This window comes from Narcine bancroftii, chromosome 1, assembly GCF_036971445.1.
Source record: "Narcine bancroftii isolate sNarBan1 chromosome 1, sNarBan1.hap1, whole genome shotgun sequence".
Taxonomy (NCBI): Eukaryota; Metazoa; Chordata; class Chondrichthyes; order Torpediniformes; family Narcinidae; genus Narcine; species Narcine bancroftii.
In genome coordinates this window covers 279,411,134-279,434,149 of record NC_091469.1, presented here as the reverse complement: position 1 = coordinate 279,434,149, position 23,016 = coordinate 279,411,134, and the positions used below count along the sequence as shown (strand labels likewise).

Sequence of the window (23,016 nt, the reverse complement as noted above, 5' to 3'; positions counted from 1 at the left end):
AATATTAAAAAAATATTTTTATTGATATTTTACAAGAAAAAATTGAATACAATTATGAAGTGTGCTACAAGATCAGAAAAAGTTGTAATAATGTCCATACGTACAAGTTCCAAAGCACATTCAATACAGTAAAGTAGCACATCAAAAAGAAACAAAAAAAATGTCAAACCCCTTCCCCAAAGCAAGGTTGAAGATTAATAAATCCAGGCGGTACATTCTTAGAGAGGGACAACACAATGCCAAGATTCTAGTTTAACACTCTGAGCCCCATACCATTTGAAATTTTATATTTGAGTTATCAATTGCATATCTTATTTTTTCCAAGTTAAGATAAGACATAATATCCCTAGGTGGAGTATTATCTTTTCATTTTATCAAAATTGCACGTCGGGCAACCATAAAACGAGGCACTGAAATAAAGTTAGACACATTTTCTCGGAATGTTCTAAAAAGAGCAATTCAAGGGCTAGGATCCAACTTTAAATTTAAAATCACTGATAATGTTTGAAAAACTTACTTCCAAAATTTTTCTAAGCTGAGGCAGGTCCAAAGCATACAAATTAAGGAAGCACTACCTGTTTTACATTTATCACATCGGGGGATTTATGTCTGAATAAATGTGAGATAATTTAAATGTAGATATATATGCTCTATGAACCACTTTAAATTGCAGCAGACAATGCTGTGCACAGAGGGATGTAGAGTAAATCAGTTTAAAAATAGAAAAACTGCATTGAACAGTGAATGGTTCAAACTCTGTTCCCAGGCATTCTTGATTTTAATTAACAGGGCCCGTCTTAAATCAGCCAAACAAGCCTTTATAGAAAGGTTGTTGTTTAAGAAATGTATCAAGAATATTTCCAATGGGATTCCCAGGAAAATAAATCAGGAATCTGAGATTGAACAAAATTTCTAGATTGTAAATATTAAAAAAAAAATCTTTAGATAATTTAAATTTTACCACTAATTATTCAAAAGATGCAAAATTGTTGTCAACATAAAGGTCTTTAAAACATTTAAAACCCAATCTGTGCCAATCCTTGAAGGCAGAGTCTAGCAAAGAAGGTTGAAAGAGGTGATTGGATATAATAGGGCAAGCGAAAAGCTCTGAAAACCAAAAAAACCTTTTAAATTGTGTCCATATTCTCAAACTGTGTTTAACAATCAGGTTGTCAGTTAGTTTGTATAAAAAAGATGATAAAGATGACCCAAGAATTGCCAACATGGAAATATTCTTAGTAAAGTTTAGTTCCATTTCTACCCAAATGTGGTGGTCAATTTGGTTATCAAATAATAAAAGAATCAAGTTACGTATATCAACTGCCAGTAAAAAGAAACCTAAAGTTAGCAACACCAAACCACCATTCCTTTAAGATTTTTGAAAATGAACTTTATTCCAGTGGTCCTAGCCATATGCAAGAAGGAAAAAAGAGAATCAAAAAAGATTTAGGAATAAAAAAAGGTACAAAAAATTAGGTAAAATGTTCATTTTAACAGAATTAATACAACCAATCATAGAAATAGATAAAGGTGACCATCTCATTATGGATAATTTAACATGTTTAAATAAAATAGAAAAAATTTCCATAAAAAGATATTTATAACTTTTTGTAATTTTAATACCAAGTAAATTGATCCCTCACAATCTTAAAAGAAAAATTAAAGTACCTTGATATTGAAGCATTTAAAGGTAAAAGTTCATTTTTATGCAGATTTAACTTGTATCTCGAAAACTGACCAAATTGAGATAGCAAAGATGGTATGAATGGTAAAGTATCTGGATTAATCCACCTGTGTATAGGGAACTCTATGTTCAATACCCCTCCTATAAATCTCTGAAAAATCTCTGCACTCACGAAAGGCAATTGCTAATGGTTCTAAAACCAAATCAAAAAGTAGTGGACTTAAAGGAAATGCCTGACGAGTACCCCGTCAGGTCTTGATTGTTGTAAATTAGTAAGAATTGAAGCATTAGGACTTAAATATAACTTAATCCATTTAATAAAACATGCTCCAAAAATTACATTTTTCCAGGATCACAAATAAATAACCCTATTCAATCCAGCCAAAAGCTTTCTCTGCATCTAACGAAAGGACACATTCAGGGAGACAAGTGGGTTAAATACAAAAGGTTCAATATATAATGTATATTAAAATAAGAATAATGATTTTTATAAAACCAGTCTGATCTTCAGAAATAATTAAGTTTTACAGAAGGTGTTTACTTCCATCATTAAAATGTCAGTGCATTTATCCTTGGATAGATTTTCTCAGTACATTTTCTGGCAAATGGTTGATGAGCTCTGTTAATTATTGACTTTTCATGACTGGAAGCATAACATTAAATTAGAAACCAGTCTCTTCTTGGTTCTAAAACTTGAGAAATATTAATTTAAGACCACTTGACCTTCCAGTTAGGATCTGCTTTCAACACAAAAATCACATTTAAAACAAAATGAACTAGCTGTAAACAAACAAAGCCAGTGAAAGCCACTGAATAGTTGATGTGAGAAATTGATCAGGGGCACTACTTTTGATGTTGGGCTCAAATACAATGTTATATCTGTGTGATGGAAATATTCCTCTGCACTGCTTTAAAGGCCCTGCCATCACTGAGGAGGAATATTCTTGAAACCTCCTTCTCCTGCTTAATTACAGGTAGTCCTCGACTTAATGCCTACGCGAGTTATGTCCACCCGCACATATGACCAAAATTTAAAAAATCTTTATTAAAACATCTGTATAAGTATATATTTTGTATTAAAAGTATTGTATACAGTGGTCCCCACTCCTGGCAGCAGCCCAAAGACATTGTTCTCCCTGGCAGCCAGAGGTCCCGGTTTCCCAACTTACAACCAATCCCTCGGTCCCCAATATGGTCATAAGATGAAGACTACCTGTATTCAGTACTAAAACAGGAATAAACTTTGGAAAGAAAAAGTAGCAAAACTGTAGTCAAGACAGGAAAAATAGTATTCACTGTAGCAAACTGCAAAAGTAAACAGGATTATCTCTAACAGAAAGCACTTTTAGACTTGTTAAAATATGCTAATAATAGCATCTTGTGGTTCACATTGAGATTAAATATTGTCACCTTGTGAGGCGAGTACATTATCTTTTGATAGACATGGTGCTGCTCCCAGAACATATTTTGCACTTCTCACTAAAGAAGGGTTGATTGTAATGGCAGAGTGAGGGATATGCACAACCCTTTTGGATGCTTTTGATGGCCCACAGTGCATCAGGATACACAATTTTGAGTTGCCTGATCTATGAGTTCAATTCCATTCAGCATACTTGTAGTACCACAGAGCACAAAGAAAATTACTGTTTTGTGATAAAGAGACGGTCTTGATAAGGGCCGTTTGTTGGTCACTTCTACAAATACTCTCATGAACATATATATTTACCAAAAGTAGATTGGCAAGAACAAAGTCAGGTAGTTTTATCCCTTTGAATGGTTTGGTTAATAACTGTTACAAACTCAGTCTTATGACTACAAACGTCAGGACTCAGAGATCAGTCAAGAGTTGTGCTAGCAAGCCAGTGAAATCCCTAAGAGGAGCATATTTCAGGCCATTCCCACTTTAATGCTCCTTCAAATTATTCTATATAGGTGCATCTGCTAAGGATAGTGGGTCCTTTGTAATCCTCAGAATCAGAATTTATTGTCATGACCAAGTCACAAAATTCATCATTTTGCAGCAGCAATCACAGTGCAAACGTTACGACTCAAACCCGCAACAACAGAAGACACAATTCAAAGGGGATAAATTTTAACTATATTTATTAATAACTATTAACAATATAATGTCTTAACACAATTAAGCCCACTCTAAGTATCTATAGCAAACAGACAGGTATCATATAAAGTGTGTATATGAAAAACCAAGACTATTAGTCTGCCCAATATTCAAAAAGGAAAAATCCCCCAAAACTCCAAGTCAGTCAGTCCAAAAATCAGTCCACTGAATTCAAAGTTCAATGTCCAAGTTCAGTTCTTTAACTGACAACAAAGCCTGTCATATTGAACGTGGGAGAGAGAAATGACTGATGGTGGGTTGCAGTAAATGTACGAATCCTCACTTATGAGGCATGTGCATTTCACTCAGCGCTCCAGCGGACACTTTGCCGCGTCAGCTGCTCTCTGCTTCACAGCTGGATTTTCCCTTTGTTCTCAAAAGTTCCAAGCAATTGCCATGCCAGCACTCAGCTGAACAACAAGTTCAAAAATTCTTAGTAGAAATGCATCCTTTATAATGACAGTCCAAAAGGTCACTCCATGATCCATAACACATATAAACCACCTTACAAAAATAACTAAAAATAGTGCATGAAAAGTCAAAATAAGGCAGTATCTAGTTCATTGATCAATCAGGAATCTGATGGAAGCAGGTAAGAAGCTGTCCTTGTGCTGCTTAGTCCTCATCTTTAGACTCCTATACCTTTTCTCCCAATGGTAGCAGAGTGAAGAGGGCATGGCATGGGTGATAGGGGGTCCTTGAGGTTAGTGGCTACTTTCTTGACATCCCCTCCTGTAGATGTCCTTGATGGAGTGAAGTCTGGTGCCCATGATGTCGCAGCCCAAGTTAACAACGCTAGAGTTTGTTCTGTCCTGTGCATTGGCACCTTCATTCCAGACAGTGATGCAACCGGCCAGAATGCTCTCCATGGTACACCAGTAGAAGTTTTTGAGAGTCTTCGTTGACATACCAAATCTCTTCAAACACCTCACAAAGTACACCCAATGGCTCGCCTTCTTTGTGATTACATCGACATGGAGGTTCCAGGACAGATCCTTGGAGATGTTGACACCCAGGAATTTGAAGCTCTGGACCCTCACCATGACTGAGCCCTCGATGAAGACTGGTTTGTGCTCTCTTGACTTCTTGCTGACATCCACAATGATCTCCTTGGTTTTGCTAACCCTGAGTGCAAGGTTGTTGGTGTGACACCACTCAAAAGCTGATCTCCCCGTTGTACACTTTCTCATTGCCAGTTGTGATTTTGCCAACAACTGTGGTATCATCGGCAAATTCCTACAGAAGGATAGCAAGAATTTATTTGCCCACATTTGTCCCCATGTCACTCTTTTGGATGCCAGACTTAATGTTGGATTATTTCCTAGCCTCCTGTCTACATCCAATTATGTCCTTTGGTGTGACAGGATACAAAAATCAACTACGATGGAAGATTCCGGCAGTGTGATTTTAAGGTGATAGGAAAAAGGGCTTGTAGATTTGAGATGGAGGGCCAGGTGGGGGAAAAATGAAAGTTTTGCATGGTTTAAGCGGGTGGACAAAAGTAGTCATGGAACAGATGGAAACAGTCCAACAAAGAAAGACAAAGGAGAGAATCAAGGTGGAAGCTTGGCTTCAGTTTACACAATCCTCTCACCTGGTCCACAATTTACACAGTTAAACCAAAAACAGACTATCACCAGGATCTGCTTTTTAATTTTTTTTTCTGTGTGTGCATTTCCCCAGCCAATACCCAACCTGGTTTGTTTGAAAATAAAGAACCACAGTAATTACCATAAATATGCGTAAAAAATTTTGTACGAAAATTCAAGCTCAAAATGGGTGTGGGGGGGGGCGGCCGCATTATACACGCATATTTATGGCAACGCGAAGCAGGCAAGCAAGGGAAAAGAGAAACACCAGCGCGAATCAGGCGTGAAAAGGGAGGGGGGGGTCGTATTATATTGGAAGTAAAAATTTTCTCCCTTTTTCCCCTCAAAAATGGAGGGTCACATTATACTTGGAACGCATTATACATGCATATTTACGGTACTCACTTTTGGCAATTGAACATTGAAAATATGCTAGGATTTTTCAAGAAATAGGCTTTCTTAAAAATTGATGTCTTGAAATAAAATGGGATCAACTTTCCTACAGCTCTAATTTATGCATTAGATTTCAAAGTATATCTCAGTTTTTTGACTGGAAATTAGGCATTCAGAAGTGTCACACGGTGGGTCAGGCTTAATTCAATATTAATCCTTTTCTTTTCCAATCTTTTTATTATTATTATAATTTATAAACACATACAGTTCAAAGAGATATGAAAAATACATAGTAAATAATGAATTAATAGAGAGATATTAAACAATAATATTGCAGAATAAAAATATATCATAAAAATTTTTTTTAGATCAGTTTAGAGTATGAACTATCTCTAAAAAAAATGATATAATTAATAAAAATATATAAAAAAAAGAAAAAAACCCCAAAAAGGAAGAAAAAACAAATCTGAATTAAAAACTTTAAAAAAAAAACCTACCGATATAGCTAAATCACGCCGATCACTCCGATCTCATCTAACAGCCCAATTATCATACATAATCATAAAAAGAAAACAGAGCCAGATCAACTCACCACAAATGAAAATATTGAATAAATGGTCGCCAGGTTAACTCAAACTTAGAAGGGGATTCATAGACAGAGTTTCTAATTTTCTCTAAATTTAAACATAGTATAGTTTGGGTAAACCATTGGAAAACAGTGGGAGGATTAACCTCTTTCCAATTCAATAGTATAGATCTTCTAGCCATTAGTGTAAGAAAAGCAATCATACGATCCGCAGGAAGAGATAAATAAGTCAAATCTATCATAGGTAATCCAAAAATTGCAGTAATGGGATGTGGTTGTAAATCAATATTGAAAACGGTAGATATAATGGAAAAAATTTCCTTCCAATAATTCTGTAAAGAGGGACAGGATCAAAACATATGTGTAAGGGAAGCTATTTCCAATTGACATTTATCACATATAGGATCGATAGGAAAATTAATCCAACAATGAAGAAAATTAAAAAAAACTTACTGCTAATTCTCCCTCTTCCTCTTTGTCACTATGCCATTCACATTCTTCATCTGTAGGTTCGACATTGCCTGTTGTTATGTCTCGTCTCTGCCAAAATAAAATTAACTGAGCAACTAATGAATTGCAAAAAACTGATAATGCTCCACAAAGAATCCCAGAATATTTTTAGCGAACTTCATTCTTGCTTGCAAATACATCTTTACGATAAATTGGCAATTTAAATAAGGATGGCCCTTCACCCTTCAGGCTGTATGTGAAGCTTACTTTATCTAGGCTTGGTTTATCCCAGATCTTTTTCAATATTTGTATTGAATTTTACAATAACAGTACACAAATAGTAGCCATAAATCAAAATTAATATATAAAAGGGAATATACAAAAGAAAGCCTGAAATAAGAAAAACCTATGACAAATAAACACAATATCGTAACATATAACAAATTGAAGATTTTAACAAGTAAATATTATACTCCACCCGCTTCCCTTCCAATTATTTGGTAAATACACATAATTTCACTACTGTTAAAAGAAAACAAAGTCAAAGTGATCTTATAGATGAAAAAAATTAATAAAAAGACCTCATAAACAAAAAAGTTTTAACTCCATTACATTAGAAGAGTATCTGATTTTTTTCAAAGTCAAGACATTCCATCATATCAAATAGCCATCGAGTAGGAGGGACAGTATCTTTCCATCTCATCACTATTGATTGTCTAGCAATAAGGGAAGCAAAAAAAACTACATGGGATTGAGAGTTAAATTTGAATCAGTTGCCTTAATTGATCTAAAAAGAGCAATTAAAGGATTAGGTATCAGATTTCACATTGAGAACTAAAGATAAGGTACGAAAGATATCAATTCAAAGTTCTGCACTGAAAAATACCAGTCTTAAATGTACTATGGTTTTTCACTCACATCTGCATTATTTGTTCCAGGCCCAATATCAAACATATTAGACACAAGCAGCCATCAGCAACTGAGAAGCCATTATCATAAGAAGTCATTATCAACATTTTAAAGCCCTAATGTTATCCTCGTTATTTAGATCAAAGTTGACCCTGTCAAGAGCATAATTCTTCCCCCCCCCCCACCCCCCAATTTCTACTTGCTCAAAGCAGTGGTAAACCTTAGTTAAACTCTAATCCTGCTATTTCTCCTGCTTCCACAACAATGTTAGATGCTGGTCAGGCAATTAAACACGATATACTCAATGACATGAATTGGAAGTACATTATGGATTTTTCATTGTCTACCATCATCTTAGTTGCATCATGGAATCCTTTAGCTGCACAGAATGCAACTATTCAAACAAAGGTAGTAAGATGCCTATAATCTCAAGCATGCTCACAATCACAAATTCATGATAATAAAGTCTGTAAGAATAATAAACTATTCAAAAGAAAATATGTAAGGCTATGAAGAGTGCTGGGAGGGCAGCATAAAATATATAGTTATTATTAGTCAACTTGACATCCTGACAAACCTCCTTCATGCTGATTCCCTTCTATGATTCTGTATAATGGAATGTATAGTCTCATTTTTTTGGGAATAGTTTACTTTTTTCCCCCCCATAAAAAAACAAATCAAAATTTTCCATTTTCAAGATGTATATACATTTTTTTTCAAAAAGAACTTTTTCTTACAAAACAACCCCTTCCCTCCCACACCCTTCACAGTATAAATCCGTACTTGCAGATGGGTCTTTAAAAAAGTCTTCATTGGGAGGTCACATATTTTTATAATAGAAGTACCTTTTTAAAAAAAATATTATATTTGGGCTTCTATATAGTCCATATATGGTTGCCATATTTTTATAACCATATAATTACAGCACGGAAACAGGCCATTTCGGCCCTTCTAGTCCGCACCGAACTAAGTACTCTCCTCTAGTCCCACCAATCTGCACTTTACCCATAACCTCTCCCATCCTTATATCCATCTAATTTTTCCTTAAATTACAAAATGGACCCTGCCTCCACTATTTCTCCCGGAAGCTCATTACACACAGCCACCACTCTATGAGTAAAGAAGTTACCCCTCGTGTTACTTCTAAACATGCCCCGTAACACCTAACTCATGACCTCTTGTTTCAATCTCTCCGACCTTCAAAGGAAAAATCCTATTTGCATCAACTCATTCTATCCCCCTCATAATCTTAAATGTCTTCATCAAATCCCCTCTCAACCTTCAAAGAATAAAGACCTAATCTGCTCAATCTATCTTTGTAATCTAGACTCTAAAACCCAGGTAACATTTTCATGAATCTTCTCTGCACTTTCTCTACTTTGTTGATATCCTTCCTATATCTTGAAGACCAGAACTGCACACACAAATTCCAAATTTGGCCTTACCAATGCCTTGAACAGTTTCAACATCATTTCCCAACTCCTGTATTCTATGCTTTGATTTATAAAGGCCAGCATACTGAAAGCCTTCTTCACCACATGAGATTCTACCCTCAGGGAACGATGAACCATTATTCCTTGATCTTTCTGCTCCACTGTATTCTTCAATGTCCTCACATTTCCTACGCATGTCCGGTTTTTATTATTCCTTCCAAAATGAAGCACTTCACACTTTTCAGCATTAAACTACATCTGCCATCTTTCAGTCCACTCTTCTAACCAGTCCAAATTCTCTTGCAATCTTTGAAAACCTTGTTCATTATCCACAATTCCACCTATTTTAGTATCATCTGCATATTTACTAATCCAATTTAGCACCCCATCATCCAGATCATTAATGTAAATAACCCAATACAGATCCCTGGGGTACACCGCTTGTTAACGGCCTCCAGCCAAACAGTTATCCACTACAACTCTCTGGCATCTCCCTTCCAGCCACTGTTGAATCCATTTGACTATCTCAGAATACCTCGTGACTGAACCTTCTTAACTAACCTTCCATGTGGAACCTTATCGAAGGCCTTACTGGTCCATATACACAACATCCACTGCTCTACCCTCATTAACGTACCTAGCCACCTCTTCAAAAAATTCAACAAGACCTTCCACGCACAAATCGGATGTATGTTCCTGTTCAGACCTGGTCTCTCTAGATACTTGTATATTTTATCTCTAAATTTGTTATATTTGTTCTTTAGATTATATGTGATTTCCCCCCCCATAGGTATATAACTGTTCATCTCAGTCTTCCATCGTGCTGTCTGTAGAGGTGAGTCAGATTTCCAAGTAATCGTAATACATTTATAACCACAGCTAAATCTATTTAAACAAATGAAATTTGGAATTTAGTCAGGTTTATTAATTATTTCAATAACATTGCCCAAAGGATAAAGCTCCAGTTAGTATTTCAGTTATATCCTGCCAGAAAGGTTTTACTTTCATACACAACCACATAGCATGTACAAACATTCCTATTTCACATTTAATACACATCTTTGATATTTCCATTTCTTATTTATGTAACTTTTATGGTTTAAGGTGTAATTGGTATAGAAAATTATATTGTATAATTGACGACATGTTATCCAAACTCCAATCAGACTAACATTTTTCCATTACTGCAACTCCTAAATCTGACTCCCATCTCTCTCTCTCTCGATCTCTGATCTCTCTCTCGATCTCTGTAAACCTGGTTTTGCACTTTCATTTTGGAGAGCAAAGTACATTTTAGATATAAATTTAGGTATGTTCCCCAGCCAAATCGATCATTCCATTTCACTAATTTCAGGTGGGGCCAAGTTTGGTCCTCATCTTTCTCTTAACAACAATCTTAACTGGAGAAAACAAAAGAATCTCCCATTAACTACTTCACATTTATTTCTTAATTGTTCAAAGACAAAAGAGACCCTTCCATATAGCAGTCATCATCATATTCCTATCATACAATGAATTCAGTATTTTGTTACTCAGATTCATAGGCAGTAGTACATTTTTTCCTGATACATTCATTTATTTCTTGCCATATTCTAATCATGTGTATTAATATAAGATTATCCTTTTTTTAATTATTGACAACATTCCACATAAATTAAGTCTTTTATTGAATTCCATCCCATTCGAATCCACAAAGTGGGGCTGTTTTCTTCAAAGAAAGATGATCAAAATCTTGCTTGTGCTGATAGAGAGCACTTCTTAAAATCCAGTAGTCTAAGTCCTCCCAATTTATAGTCCCATGTTAACTTTTCCAGTGCAATTCTTGATACTTTGTTATTCCATAGGAATTATCTTATACAATTATGTAATAATTTAAAGAAAATTTTAGTGAGTACAATAGACACCGATTGACAGAGATACTGTAGTCTTGGCATTACCTTCATTTTTATACAATTTACCCTTCCTATTAATGTAATAGATCGTTCCATTTCAGTGGGCCTTTTTCTAATTTTTTTATAATAGAAGGGTATAACTAAGCTTATCTAAATTATGTCAATTATTATGTCATTATTCTTAAGTATTTAATTCCATCTTCCATTTAAATCTACCACCTTTCTGGTATCTTTCATAATCAAAATTTTGCAATGGCATTATCTCACTTTTATTCTTATTTATTTTATATCTTGATATTCTTCAACATTTTTCTAACATTGTTTGTAATCTTCTCAGTGATTCAGCTGGGTCAGACATATATAATAGCACATCATCAGCAAATAAACTAATTTTATGTTCTTCCTGTCCAACTTTGAAGCCCTCAATATCCGGATCTCTTCTAATCTCTGCTATAGGTTCAATAGCTAGTATGAATAAGCTGGAGATAGGCGACACCGCTGTCTACTTGATCTACTCAAGAGAAAAATAGATGGTAAATACTTGTTCTTTCCGGGAGAGTTTGGGTCTCCACCACCTGGTCTAACACATCCATCAAAAGCGACATCAACAAATCTTTAAATTGTCAATAGAACTCAGGAGGGAACCCATCTTCTCCCAAGGACTATTAGCTTATAAAGTACCCAGAGCTTTCTCTATTTCTTCCCTTGTAAAAGGTGCATCTAAGTCATCTTTTTCTCTCTTCTAGTTTAGGGAGTTCAACATTTATTAAAAATTCTTCCATTTCATTTTCATCTCCTACTAATTCGGATTTATATAGTTTCACATAGTATTGTCTAAACAAACTACATATTTCTTTTTGATTACATGTTACAGTATCAGCTTCTGTTTCTATGGCATTTATCATTCTGGATGACTCCTCTGCTTTAACATGCCAAGATAACACTGTGTGGCCGTTCTTTTAGTTCATAATCTATTTTTTTGTTCAGTTTTTAATATTTTTTCCCATTCCCATATGTTTATAGTATATTATATTGTAATTTTATTCTCTAATATTCTATATTTTTCTTGTGTTCCTGATATATTATTTTTCCAATTTTGTTATATCCTTCTAAATCTCCTGCATATTATCTCTCAATAAATCATTTGTCCCCTCAAAGAAAACTGTTGTCAGTGGAAGGAAAATTGTTTCCACAAAATATTTGTCTCCATAAATTCACAAAAATCATTCCTCTTTAATAACGTAGCATTAAGGCGCCATCTATACATACTTTCTTGCTTTTCCATTATTGTAATAATGGTCTGATAAAATTCTTGCCAAATACTCAATTTTTACCACTCTGGGCAGATGTTAAATTATGTACCCTAGAGTAGAACGAGTAGTCTCTTTCTAAGGGGTTGAGTGGCCTCGTTATATCAATTAAATTTATCCTCTAGACTCATTAATGATGGAGAAATTTAAGTAAACTGCCTGTAATGGTTGTTATGAAAAGTTGAAAACAAATTCCTCCAGAGTATCCATTTAAGCTAGGTTAAAGAATTACAAAAAGCATCACTAAGTATGAAGAAGTTTAGGACTGGTGTTTGGAAGCAAAAGGGAAGGGAAGTCAAAGTGACAGTAAACTTCAATAATTTATTTTGTCTTCTTTGATAGTTCCTCCCAAATTAATTACCTTTACCACCAAAAAGGGGAAGGTAACAGATACAAGGAAACAATGACACTAATTCACTCTCCAAGTTGCACACAAGGATGACTCACAGTCATCACTGTTATTTGTCATTATGTCAAGATCCTTGCCACTAGCTCTATGAAAAGGATCTTTAGCACCTTCTCTAGGGCAACAGGGATGGTCATTAAATGGTGAACTTCCCAATGATGCCAAATTCTCATCTGACAAAACAGCGTTCCACTGGCCCAGAGTACACACACACACACACACACACACACACACACACACACACACACACACACACACACACACACACACACACACAAAATTATATCTATATACACATAAATTTTTAAAAAATATAAATATTTGGCATGATTTACTCGGTTACAGAATACCGCTCATCAATCTCATAGCCTGCAGGAAGCTATTTTTCAGCTTGGCTGTCCTGACTTTGATGCTCTTGTACCTACTTGATGGTAATAGGTCAGATATTACATGCTGGATGCAAAGGATCTTCTATAATTATTTCAGCCCCATTTAAGCAACACACTCAGTAAATGTCGTCTATAGAAGGGGAGACGACAGCAATCTTTTCGGCTATTTTGATGAAACTCTATATTGACTTACGATCCTATACTTTGCAGCTACTATACCACACAATGTTGCAACCACTCCTAAAGGTGATCCTGTAAAAAGTTGTCAAGATGGGAACCAATTGAGGTCTTTCACAGCAGATCATCAGAGATGATCCTTCTTCTCCTTTACTACCATCAACCCTACCCTCACCCACATATCCTCCATTATCCCGCACATCTACCCTGGCCTTCCCTAACCCCAATGCAATAAGTTTCCCCTTGCCTTCACCTACCACCCTACTGGCCTCTGAATCCAACATATCATCCTCTGCCAATTCCACTATATACTACGTGATCCCACTAACAGACATAGTATCCCTGCTCCTCCTATCCCCCTTCCATAGAGGCTGCTCCCTCCATGACTCCCATGTCCACTTCTCCCTTCCACGAATCGCCCCCTTTGGCACCTACCTGTGACCGCAGGAGGTGCACTCACATCTCCTCCTTCACCACTATTTTGGGCCACAAATGTTGATGAGACTGGACGTAGACTGGGAGAGCATTTCGTGGAGCATCATGGCTCTGTAGCATGGATCTCCCAGTGGCCACAAATTTCAGTTCCCCATCCCATTATCTTGCTCACATGTCTGTCCATGATCTCAGCACTGCCAGACTGAGAACACCCACAAATTAGAGGAACACCACCTCATATTCAATTTGGGCACCCTCCAACCAGATGGCATTAATGTCGACTTCTCCAGTTTCTGTTTGCCCCCTCCCCTCTAATTTTCTTTATTTCTCCTTTCCTGTAACCCCCATCGCCCTCTTTCTTCCCTTTTCTCGGCCTCCTTTACCCCAGCTCTGCATTCAGTAAGCCAACCACACCCCTCCCCTAATCACCTTTCCTCTCACCTGGCCTCCTCTCCATATCCAATTAACACCTGTTGGTCTGTACTCCTTCCCCTGCTCTCTTTTATTCTGGTTGGTACCTGTTTTACTCATACCTTGGAAGGGCTCAAGCCCAAAATTTAAATTAAATTTTGTTGTTGTAAATTAGACATACAGCACTGTTACACACCATTAACCTACATACACACTGGTACAGTTTTTTTGAAGGGTGGGTAGAAACTGAAACCCTCGAGAAAACCCACGCAGACACGGGGAGAACATATAAACTCCTTACAGACAGCACATGATTCAAACCCAGGGCCAGTCCCGATGGCTAGTGCTCTAAAGGCATTTCGGTAACTTCTACACCAACCGTGCCACCCTGTTGGTAATATATCTTTATCACCTATGGATGTTGTGAAATCTACTGTTGCTCCAGCATTTGTGTTTTTACTACAATTACAGCTTCTGCAGACTTTCATGTTTCATGCCTGTAGCCTTGCTTTCTTCAATATCCTTAGGAAGGGGAGGTGCTGTTGCACCTTCCTGACCCGAGGTGGTGTTGTGGTTCCAGGATAGGTTGTTCTTAATATCTACACCAAAAAAATGTGCTCTGCACATTGATGTGAAATAGATAATGGTGATTTTGATAATGGTCAAACACCTTTGAACTGAAATTCACAATAATCTCCATTGAAAAATTGAAGCTTTAAGACATGATAATGATAACAGAAGAACATGTATAACCAACAACTGAGTGGAATTAAATGCTTAAAAAAAATATTCCAAGTGCAAGAAAACTGAGAAAGGCAAAAATCAGTGGTACAAGGCAACGGACAGTGAAAAGGGCACAATGTTAATGCATCACCCTCAGTTTGAGGCAATGAGCAATGGTCAGGAAGATGAAGCAACTGAAGATTTAAAAGCCAAGCAACAATGAACAAAAATTTGCTGACTTCTGGTGGAGATGGCAGGTTTGACTTCCCATGTGGAGTCCAGTGACAGAGCTGAGTCTTACAAGTTCTTCACAGCATCACCCAAGGAAATCATATCTTGGGATTCCAGTCCTGGTCAAAATTTGCTCAGAATCAGACAAATTATTTTGAGGACTGGAGAATGAAGGTTTAGGCTGATAGCACAATTAGCCTTTATTATTGATGATTAAATTATATAAAATTAGATCATTTTAACTTTTTACTTAAATTATCATAATTTTTGAAATCTCTTAAAATGCTAGACATTTAAAATTTATGAAAATTATATGGTTGAACGCAGCTTTGCCAATTAGCAGGGTCATTTCGGAGGAAGGAACTCATTAAAGCACTGCCCAGACAATGCCATAAAACTCAAGATGATGAGGGAAAATGAAGTAAGCCACCTGAATTTACGCTCAATATCTGACAATGCATGTGCAGGTTGCAAAGTTATAATATAAAAAAAATGTTCAAGCACTGATAATCACTGAATGTGAGAGATAAAGCACAGAAACAAGCCTTTCAGCCCACTAAGTCCATGGGCCCATTTTAATTTTAATTCTGTACATTTTATCCTCTTCCAGATTCCATCATTCATCCATACACAAGAAGCAATTGACTGTGATCAATTAGGTTAGCTTCTGCATTGTTTTGAGATGGGAAAGGAAACTGGAAGAAACCCTTGCAGTCCTTAGAAGAAAGTACATTCCACTTGGACAGGGCCAGAGGCCAGGATTGTATGTGGATCACTAGAATCGAGACAGAAGTTTACAAATTGCATTGTAACATGAGTTTAACCAGGAAATTTGTCAGATTATCTACCCGTGCACAGGCCCATTAGTGGGTAGAATTTTTAAAACTGCACGGGTAGGCAAATCACTTTGGAGTTGGATGGTCAAGCACCATAGAGCTGCTGCTGATCAATTTGCAAGTGATCGATGGCTGCCCAGGTAGAAAATGATGTCAGCGCTTGCATGCAATGGCCATCCTCCTTATCCATAATTCTCCCATGCCGCTGGAATGCCAGAGTTCCAGCAGTGTGGGGAATTATGGGTAAGAAGGTCAGCCATTGATCCTGCCCCAACTCCACTACCCGCTGGCCCACTCTGCTCCCCTGAGTTTGACAGCAGTCCCCCCTCCTGACTCCGCATTCCTGTCCCCTGCCCCATCAGTGTACCGACTCTGTGCTTGGCCCGGCCCCAAAAGCGCCCACCCTGCCCCAGCCACTTACTTTTTGGAGGCCAATACAAGAAATAGGGGGATTCCCTGCAGGGCCTCTGGTGACGCGGTGACTGTGTGACACATTATTGCATCACCAAAAGGGTGGGAGCATCCTTAAATTTCCCAGCCGCTGTTCAACTGTTCGAGTGTTTGAGGGGCTGCAGGGGCCTGCTACACAGGTACGATACACAGGTCCTGAGCAGCCCCAGCTTGTAAATGCCTAGTAGCTCTACCAGCTGCACAACTGATAACCACCCTGGATATATAATTCTGCAAAAATTCTATTAAAGCATCCAAATGATAGATGCTAGAAGATTGTTGTTCACTCCTCTAGTGATTAAGACCTCCAGGGCTATACAATGGATTTTACGTTTTCAAAAGATGCAAGAAATGATGATCGACTGCAAACTACCCGAGTGAATAGCGAAGGGATGTAATTTGTGGAATGTTTTGGAGAGAGTAAAATGGGATGAGCACAAGATGGATGCTTGATGGTTAGTTGTAGGGTTTGAAGTGCCTATTTATACATTTAATATCTATGACTCTAAAATGTAAAGCAATCAGGTATGAGACCATTCAGCTGCATGTATAACTAGAGGATTAACTCACATTCCATGCTTGAAAATACACCAAGCACCTTGCAAAATACTATATCAATGTTTACCAGTAATAGGATTTTCTTGGCCCATCACAAAGGGGATTTTTAAGCTGAAACCTCCCTCAAGCATAAAGTTATTTTGTTTCTAAAAAACTATATGATTGACACACGGTTATGTGATAAAAATGAAAAATATGATAATTTGGGCTTCTTCAAAAAATTCTAATTAATAAATTTCAAGTGCACCAAATGCTATTATTGGTCTAAACAAATTATGGGGTTACTTACAAGGCAAGGGATTGCTTTTGACAATGCTTTTTTTTCTTTCACACACTCATACCTTTTCAAAGTATGGCTGGTAAAGGGCTGCATATTTCCGCTCCAATTCATGAACTTCCTCGTAAAATTTGGCTTCTATGTGGGCACACTTAACCTGAAGTTGCTTCAAAGCCTTTACTCTTCTCTTTACTGCTTTAGGTAAACTGCAAAAAAAGTTGATTATAAAGAGCTGAAACAAAAGGTGATGTATATCATTCCACCCTTTTAATGAAATAATGAACTTAAAATCAATACCTCTTCCCTTCCCCCACCAGCTTGTCCACTCAATTTAAACTGTTAATAGCCTAGTTATTCAAGCAATGTGCCAAAACATGCTGCCAGCGGCAATTCATAAGCATTTGCTAAAGGAGAATACGAATTTATTTTTTCCAAGTCAGATTTTCCATACGAGGCTGACCAAATTTTAACTCAGGCTCAACGTAATACTATTGCATGAAAATCCAAGAACAAGTCTGACTAGAAAGCAGTTGAAAACATGACAGTTGGCTAAGCCACAATCCTGATTTTATTACTGTCAAGCCCTTGGCATCCAATAACAAAACAATATACAATTCACTCATTTTTTTAAAATGCAAATGAACTAATACTATCCTTTCTCCTTATCAGCCTTACCTCTACACTGAAATTAATGGACTTGCTGTTCTTCAGTTAGTTTTAACCTGGCACAGATTCAGCAGACACCATGAAACAGCCAGCATTTCCCAGACCTACCAATCTGCGAGTACCCATGATACCCAAATTATTAATTCAACTCTTTCATACAGCTGTGTCTGCAATTAAAGCGGACAGTAAGCATTACAAAGTCCTGCTAAAAATCTAGAGATGCTTGGAATTTTTTCCCCCCAAGATAAATTCTGCATTTACTTTAGCATGTTGGCAACATAATGACCCCACTGGTGACAGATCTGCACCCCAGATCTGCAACTCCATCATCTCAGTATTCATGAGCCACTCAAGATTCCGACTGCTCCATGATCATAAGCTACAGAACCTGCAGCAATCACTTTCTGCTGCTATCCAATAAGCATCAAAGGATATTCCATCAAGCTGTCAATGTTTCCAAAGGAAACCAGTGGATAATTGAGAATCATTTCTACTGTATTCCAATGGCATCTTTAGAATTTTGCAGGCAAAAAATGTTTACATTATGTGGAAAAACTAATTCATAGATTTATAACACTATAAGACCTAGAAGCAGGGATCTTAATTGATCACAGTGGAATACCTTGGGACACATGTCAACTGGATTACTGTGACTAAGTAATAGACTCTGCTGTAATAAGGAATAAGAACTTCCTATTACTTTTCCATATGAAGCAAAAAGACATGATGAGACTTATGATGCAAGCAATTAGCAGTATCAATTTTGCATCTGTCCAAAACCATCACTTCACACCGATGTTCCGTAACCTAATGTACAAGTGAACATTTTGTCATCTCTTGACCAAGCTATGCTACAGATCAGATTTCAATCAAGTTTTACTGCATTGATATTCCACTGTAATGGATATACTATAGAGTAATAATGAATTAGACTCCTCTTGCACATTTTAAAAATGGGCATAATTCAGATCAAGAACATTAATGTTCAGTCATAAATTAATTTGTGACTTCATTCAGAATGTGTCTTGCTGACATATTTTGATGAAACATTCCAATGAGAAAGTTCATGTCCACTGTCCACAATACTACACATCAAAGAGCTCCAAGGTTTATAAAAAAGCAGACATTGTGTGACAGGTTGAAGATTGGACAGAATTCAAAAAACAAAGAATAACTGAAAAGCTAGCAGGGAAGGAAAAAAAATGCAAATTTTAAAGCTCACAGTAAAAATTTCTACAGTTATCTTTAAAAATGTAAATAAAATGAGATTGGTCCTTTGAAAAAATTTTGTAATTATAAATGAAAATCAACAAATGGCAGTTGCTAAATAGCTGTGTTTTGCATCCATAATTAAGGATAGCAAGCATTATTCCAGAAATAGCGATAAACATGGAATTGGAAGGGAAGGAAGAACTTGGTGAAAATTTCAATCACCAGGGATGCTGTATGGATAAATTGTTGGCCTGAGTTGTGGCCCGAAGACTAGCCATGATCTTGATTAACAGTGGAGAAGGTTTATAAGAGCGATTAATCTACTGCTGATCCCATTAAATTCATATGCATTGTACATCAAAGCCTTGCTTCGTTCAATTTTCACCAGTCTTAACTGCAATTCATCAAGTGCAAATACAAAACAGAATCCTAGTTATCAATATTCTTGGTTCCAGTTTTTCCAGAGTAAATTAAACTCACTTCACATGAAACAACCCGTGCCTCCGAGCTTTTAAATACAACCCGTGCATGCCCCTTCCTTCTTGGCTGTTACCAGCCTGGAACAGGCATCAAATCCACGACTATCTTTGTTATACTGGTTGGTAAGTTTATCACCTTCAAAATTAGTTCTTTACTTTAAAAATTATTTAAACCATCTCTAAGTAAGACCAAGGCAAAAAGATAGTTATTACCAATGTTTATGAAAAGAAAATTAATTTCCATTATACTTCTAAAACAGAGGAATAGCACATCACTGCTGAGATGCAATCAGACAAACTCACATACACGAGGGCACAGTAGAAAAGAAAGACACAATCATGTAACCAAATGTTTGGTTCAAGATCGCCTTTTGAAGATTAAAAGTGGCAGAAGGGTTTAGGAAATTCCAGTGCTGATCATGGCTTTTAAGGCAAGAATATCAAATGTGGAGATAGAAGGCCCACAATAGGTCAAAATTAAGTCAGTTCAAGAATAGGCTTGATCATGGATCTTAAGGTAGATGGAGTTAAGGAGGTCCTGAATGCATATCAATACAAGAATAAAAAATTTAAATATGAAAAAAGGGAATTGGAAGCTCATCTAGGTCAAGGAACAGTTGTATTATACATTGGAGAGAACAGAAGAAAAGCTTTGGATGAGCTGGCAGATTAAAGAATTCTGTGAGTGGACATCTACAAGATCCATCAATTCTCAGAAAAGAGCTTCAGCAGCAGAAAAAGACAACATGAAGAAACACCACACAAGGGTTTTAAAAAAAAAAACAAAGATCTCTAACAATCTGGCACACCCCAATATACGGAGAGATAACATTTTGACTGTAGCAACTAAAGACAGCAACTTCTGCCCACCCATTATTTGATAACTGCAGCTTATCCAGGATTGGATTTAGCTCGGGAAATCTGGCAATACAACAGTATGATGGATATATAAAGCTTTGTGTTTTCATTGTATATGTGGATATTTCCTTTACAAACTGAACATTCGTCATTCCTGGGCCACAATAGTATTCCAAAAAGATGAAGGACAATAAACCAGTACCAGAAATTGTGCAAAAGGAATCCCAAAAAGGAACAAATAAAAATCAAAAAGGAAATAAATTATTGGATGATTAGGCTGCAATTCATCAATGGCAAAGCCCAAAATTAACTTTTAAACAACCTTAATTTGTGCACCATGATACTCACGCTAAAATGTAACCTGGAGGAGGCTGTGGAATGCTGTCAAGTCTGTCCTGCAAAGCTGCTAATACCTGTGGATTCGGCATAACCTGGGCTGTCAATTTTGCTGTAGAAGGAAAGGTGTATCACAATTATTGCTAAGAATTCAACATCAGACAAAAAAAAAATCACCATTAGTTAGTTCCTATTTAATTTGTTACATAACAACAGGTTTTCATATTTACTCAATATCACTATTTCTCTTGTCCTACAACATTATCTCGTTTAAAATGCAATGATAATTCTGCTTATGGCTCAACGGAATCACAAGGTTGCTTTGGGCCTGCATGAAACCACCTAATGAATCAATAAGAATTACTTTTAAAAAAAATGACCAATTAGGATGCTTTAAGAATTATTTTCCAGAACTCGATAGACTCAGGATCAGTACCCATGGATTGGAGGGTAGCTAATGCTACCCCACTATTTAAAAAGGGGGGTAGAGAAAAAGCGGGGAATTATAGGCCGGTGAGCCTTACATCAGTAGTGGGCAAAATGATGGAATCCATTATTAAGGATGTAATAGCAGAGCATATGACTAGCAGAGAAGGGATCGGACAGAGTCAACATGGATTTACAAAAGGTAAATCGTTCTTGACAAATCTATTGGAATTCTTTGAGATGGTGACAGGTAAAATAGATGGGGGAGAGCCAGTGGATGTGGTGTACCTGGACTTCCAAAAGGCCTTCGATAAGGTCCCGCATAAACGACTGGCTTACAAAGTCAAGGCTCATGGGATTGGGGGCAAAGTATTGATGTGGATTGAGAACTGGCTGGCAGGTAGAAGACAGAGAGTTGGGATAAATGGCTCGTTTTCTGAGTGACAGGCGAGTGCCATAGGGATCTGTACTGAGACCCCAGCTGTTCACAATTTACATTAATGATCTGGATGAGGGGATTGGATGTAATATCTCCAAATTTGCAGATGACACTAAGCTAGGAGGAGTTGTGTGCACGGAAGAGGGGGTCAGGAAGCTCCAGTATGATTTGGATAAATTGAGGGACTGGGCAGATACATGGCAAATGCACTACAATGTGGATAAATGTGAGGTTATCCACTTTGGTAATACAAACCGGAGGGCAGATTACTATTTGAATGGCAATAGATTAAGAGATGGGGAAGTGCAGAGGGACCAGTCTCTGAAGGCGAGCATGCAGGTACAGCAGGCGGTTAAAAAGGCAAATGGTATGTTGGCCTTCATATCAAGAGGGTTTGAGTATAGGAACAAGGATACTTTACTGCAGCTGTACAGGGCCTTGGTGAGACCACACCTGGAGTATTGTGTGCAGTTTTGGTCACCTTATCTAAGGAAGGATGTTCTTGCAATGGAGGGAGTGCAGAGGCGATTCACCAGGCTGATACCTGGAATGGCAGGAATGACTTATGAGGAAAGATTGCGCAAATTGGGATTGTACTCGCTGGAGTTTGGAAGATTGAGAGGGGATCTCATAGAGACATATAAAATTCTGGCAGGACTCGACAGAATGGATGCAGATGGGATGTTTCCAATAATGGGAAAATCCAGAACCTGGGGCCATGGTTTGAGGATAATAGGCAAACCATTTAGGACCGAGATGAGGAGGGATTTCTTTACCCAGAGGATGGTGAATCTGTGGAATTCATTGCCACAGAGGACAGTAGAGGCAGGTTCATTAAATATATTTAAGAGGGAATTAGATCCTTTTCTTCAGTATAAGGGTATTAAAGGTTACGGAGAGAAGGTGGGGACGGGGTACTGAACTTCAAGATCAGCCATGATCTCGTTGAATGGCGGAGCAGGCTCGAAGGGTTGAATGACCTACTCCTGCTCCTATCTTCTATGTTTCTATGTGGCTAAACATCCATATGCAGCTGGCAGAATATGGGATCTGGTAGATGCCACTGTGGTTCATTGCAGCACAACAAAATTAGAAAGATGTAGAAAGGACAAGGTGACTTGGTTATAAACAATGTGTGAGGAACAAAGTGCATAAATATAGAAAACTACTTCAAATAGAATAAAAGAAGGTACAAGTAGACAAATAGTACAAGGTGCAGCATTCATAAGAAAGATAAGCTGTCAAAACAGCAGCAATCATCAAGGATCCACACCACCCAGCACACACACTATTCTCGCTGCTATCATCAGGAAAGAGGTATTGGTGCCACAAGGCTTGCACA

The 23,016-nt window shown here is 37.2% G+C and overlaps 1 protein-coding gene across 5 annotated transcripts in view; it reads right to left on the bottom strand.

The window, feature by feature from the left end:
• The window catches only part of nap1l4b (nucleosome assembly protein 1-like 4b), an 88,968-nt gene that overhangs the window by 43,307 nt on the left and 22,645 nt on the right, over positions 1-23,016 (bottom strand). For all 5 annotated transcript variants that reach the window (XM_069900890.1, XM_069900870.1, XM_069900899.1 and 2 more), the window contains exons 4-6: positions 20,822-20,921; positions 17,323-17,464; positions 6,825-6,911 (exon numbers count right to left, since the gene is read on the bottom strand). In XM_069900890.1, the coding sequence (XP_069756991.1) occupies positions 6,825-6,911; positions 17,323-17,464; positions 20,822-20,921 (329 nt within the window). The remainder of the gene's footprint in view (positions 1-6,824; positions 6,912-17,322; positions 17,465-20,821; positions 20,922-23,016) is intronic.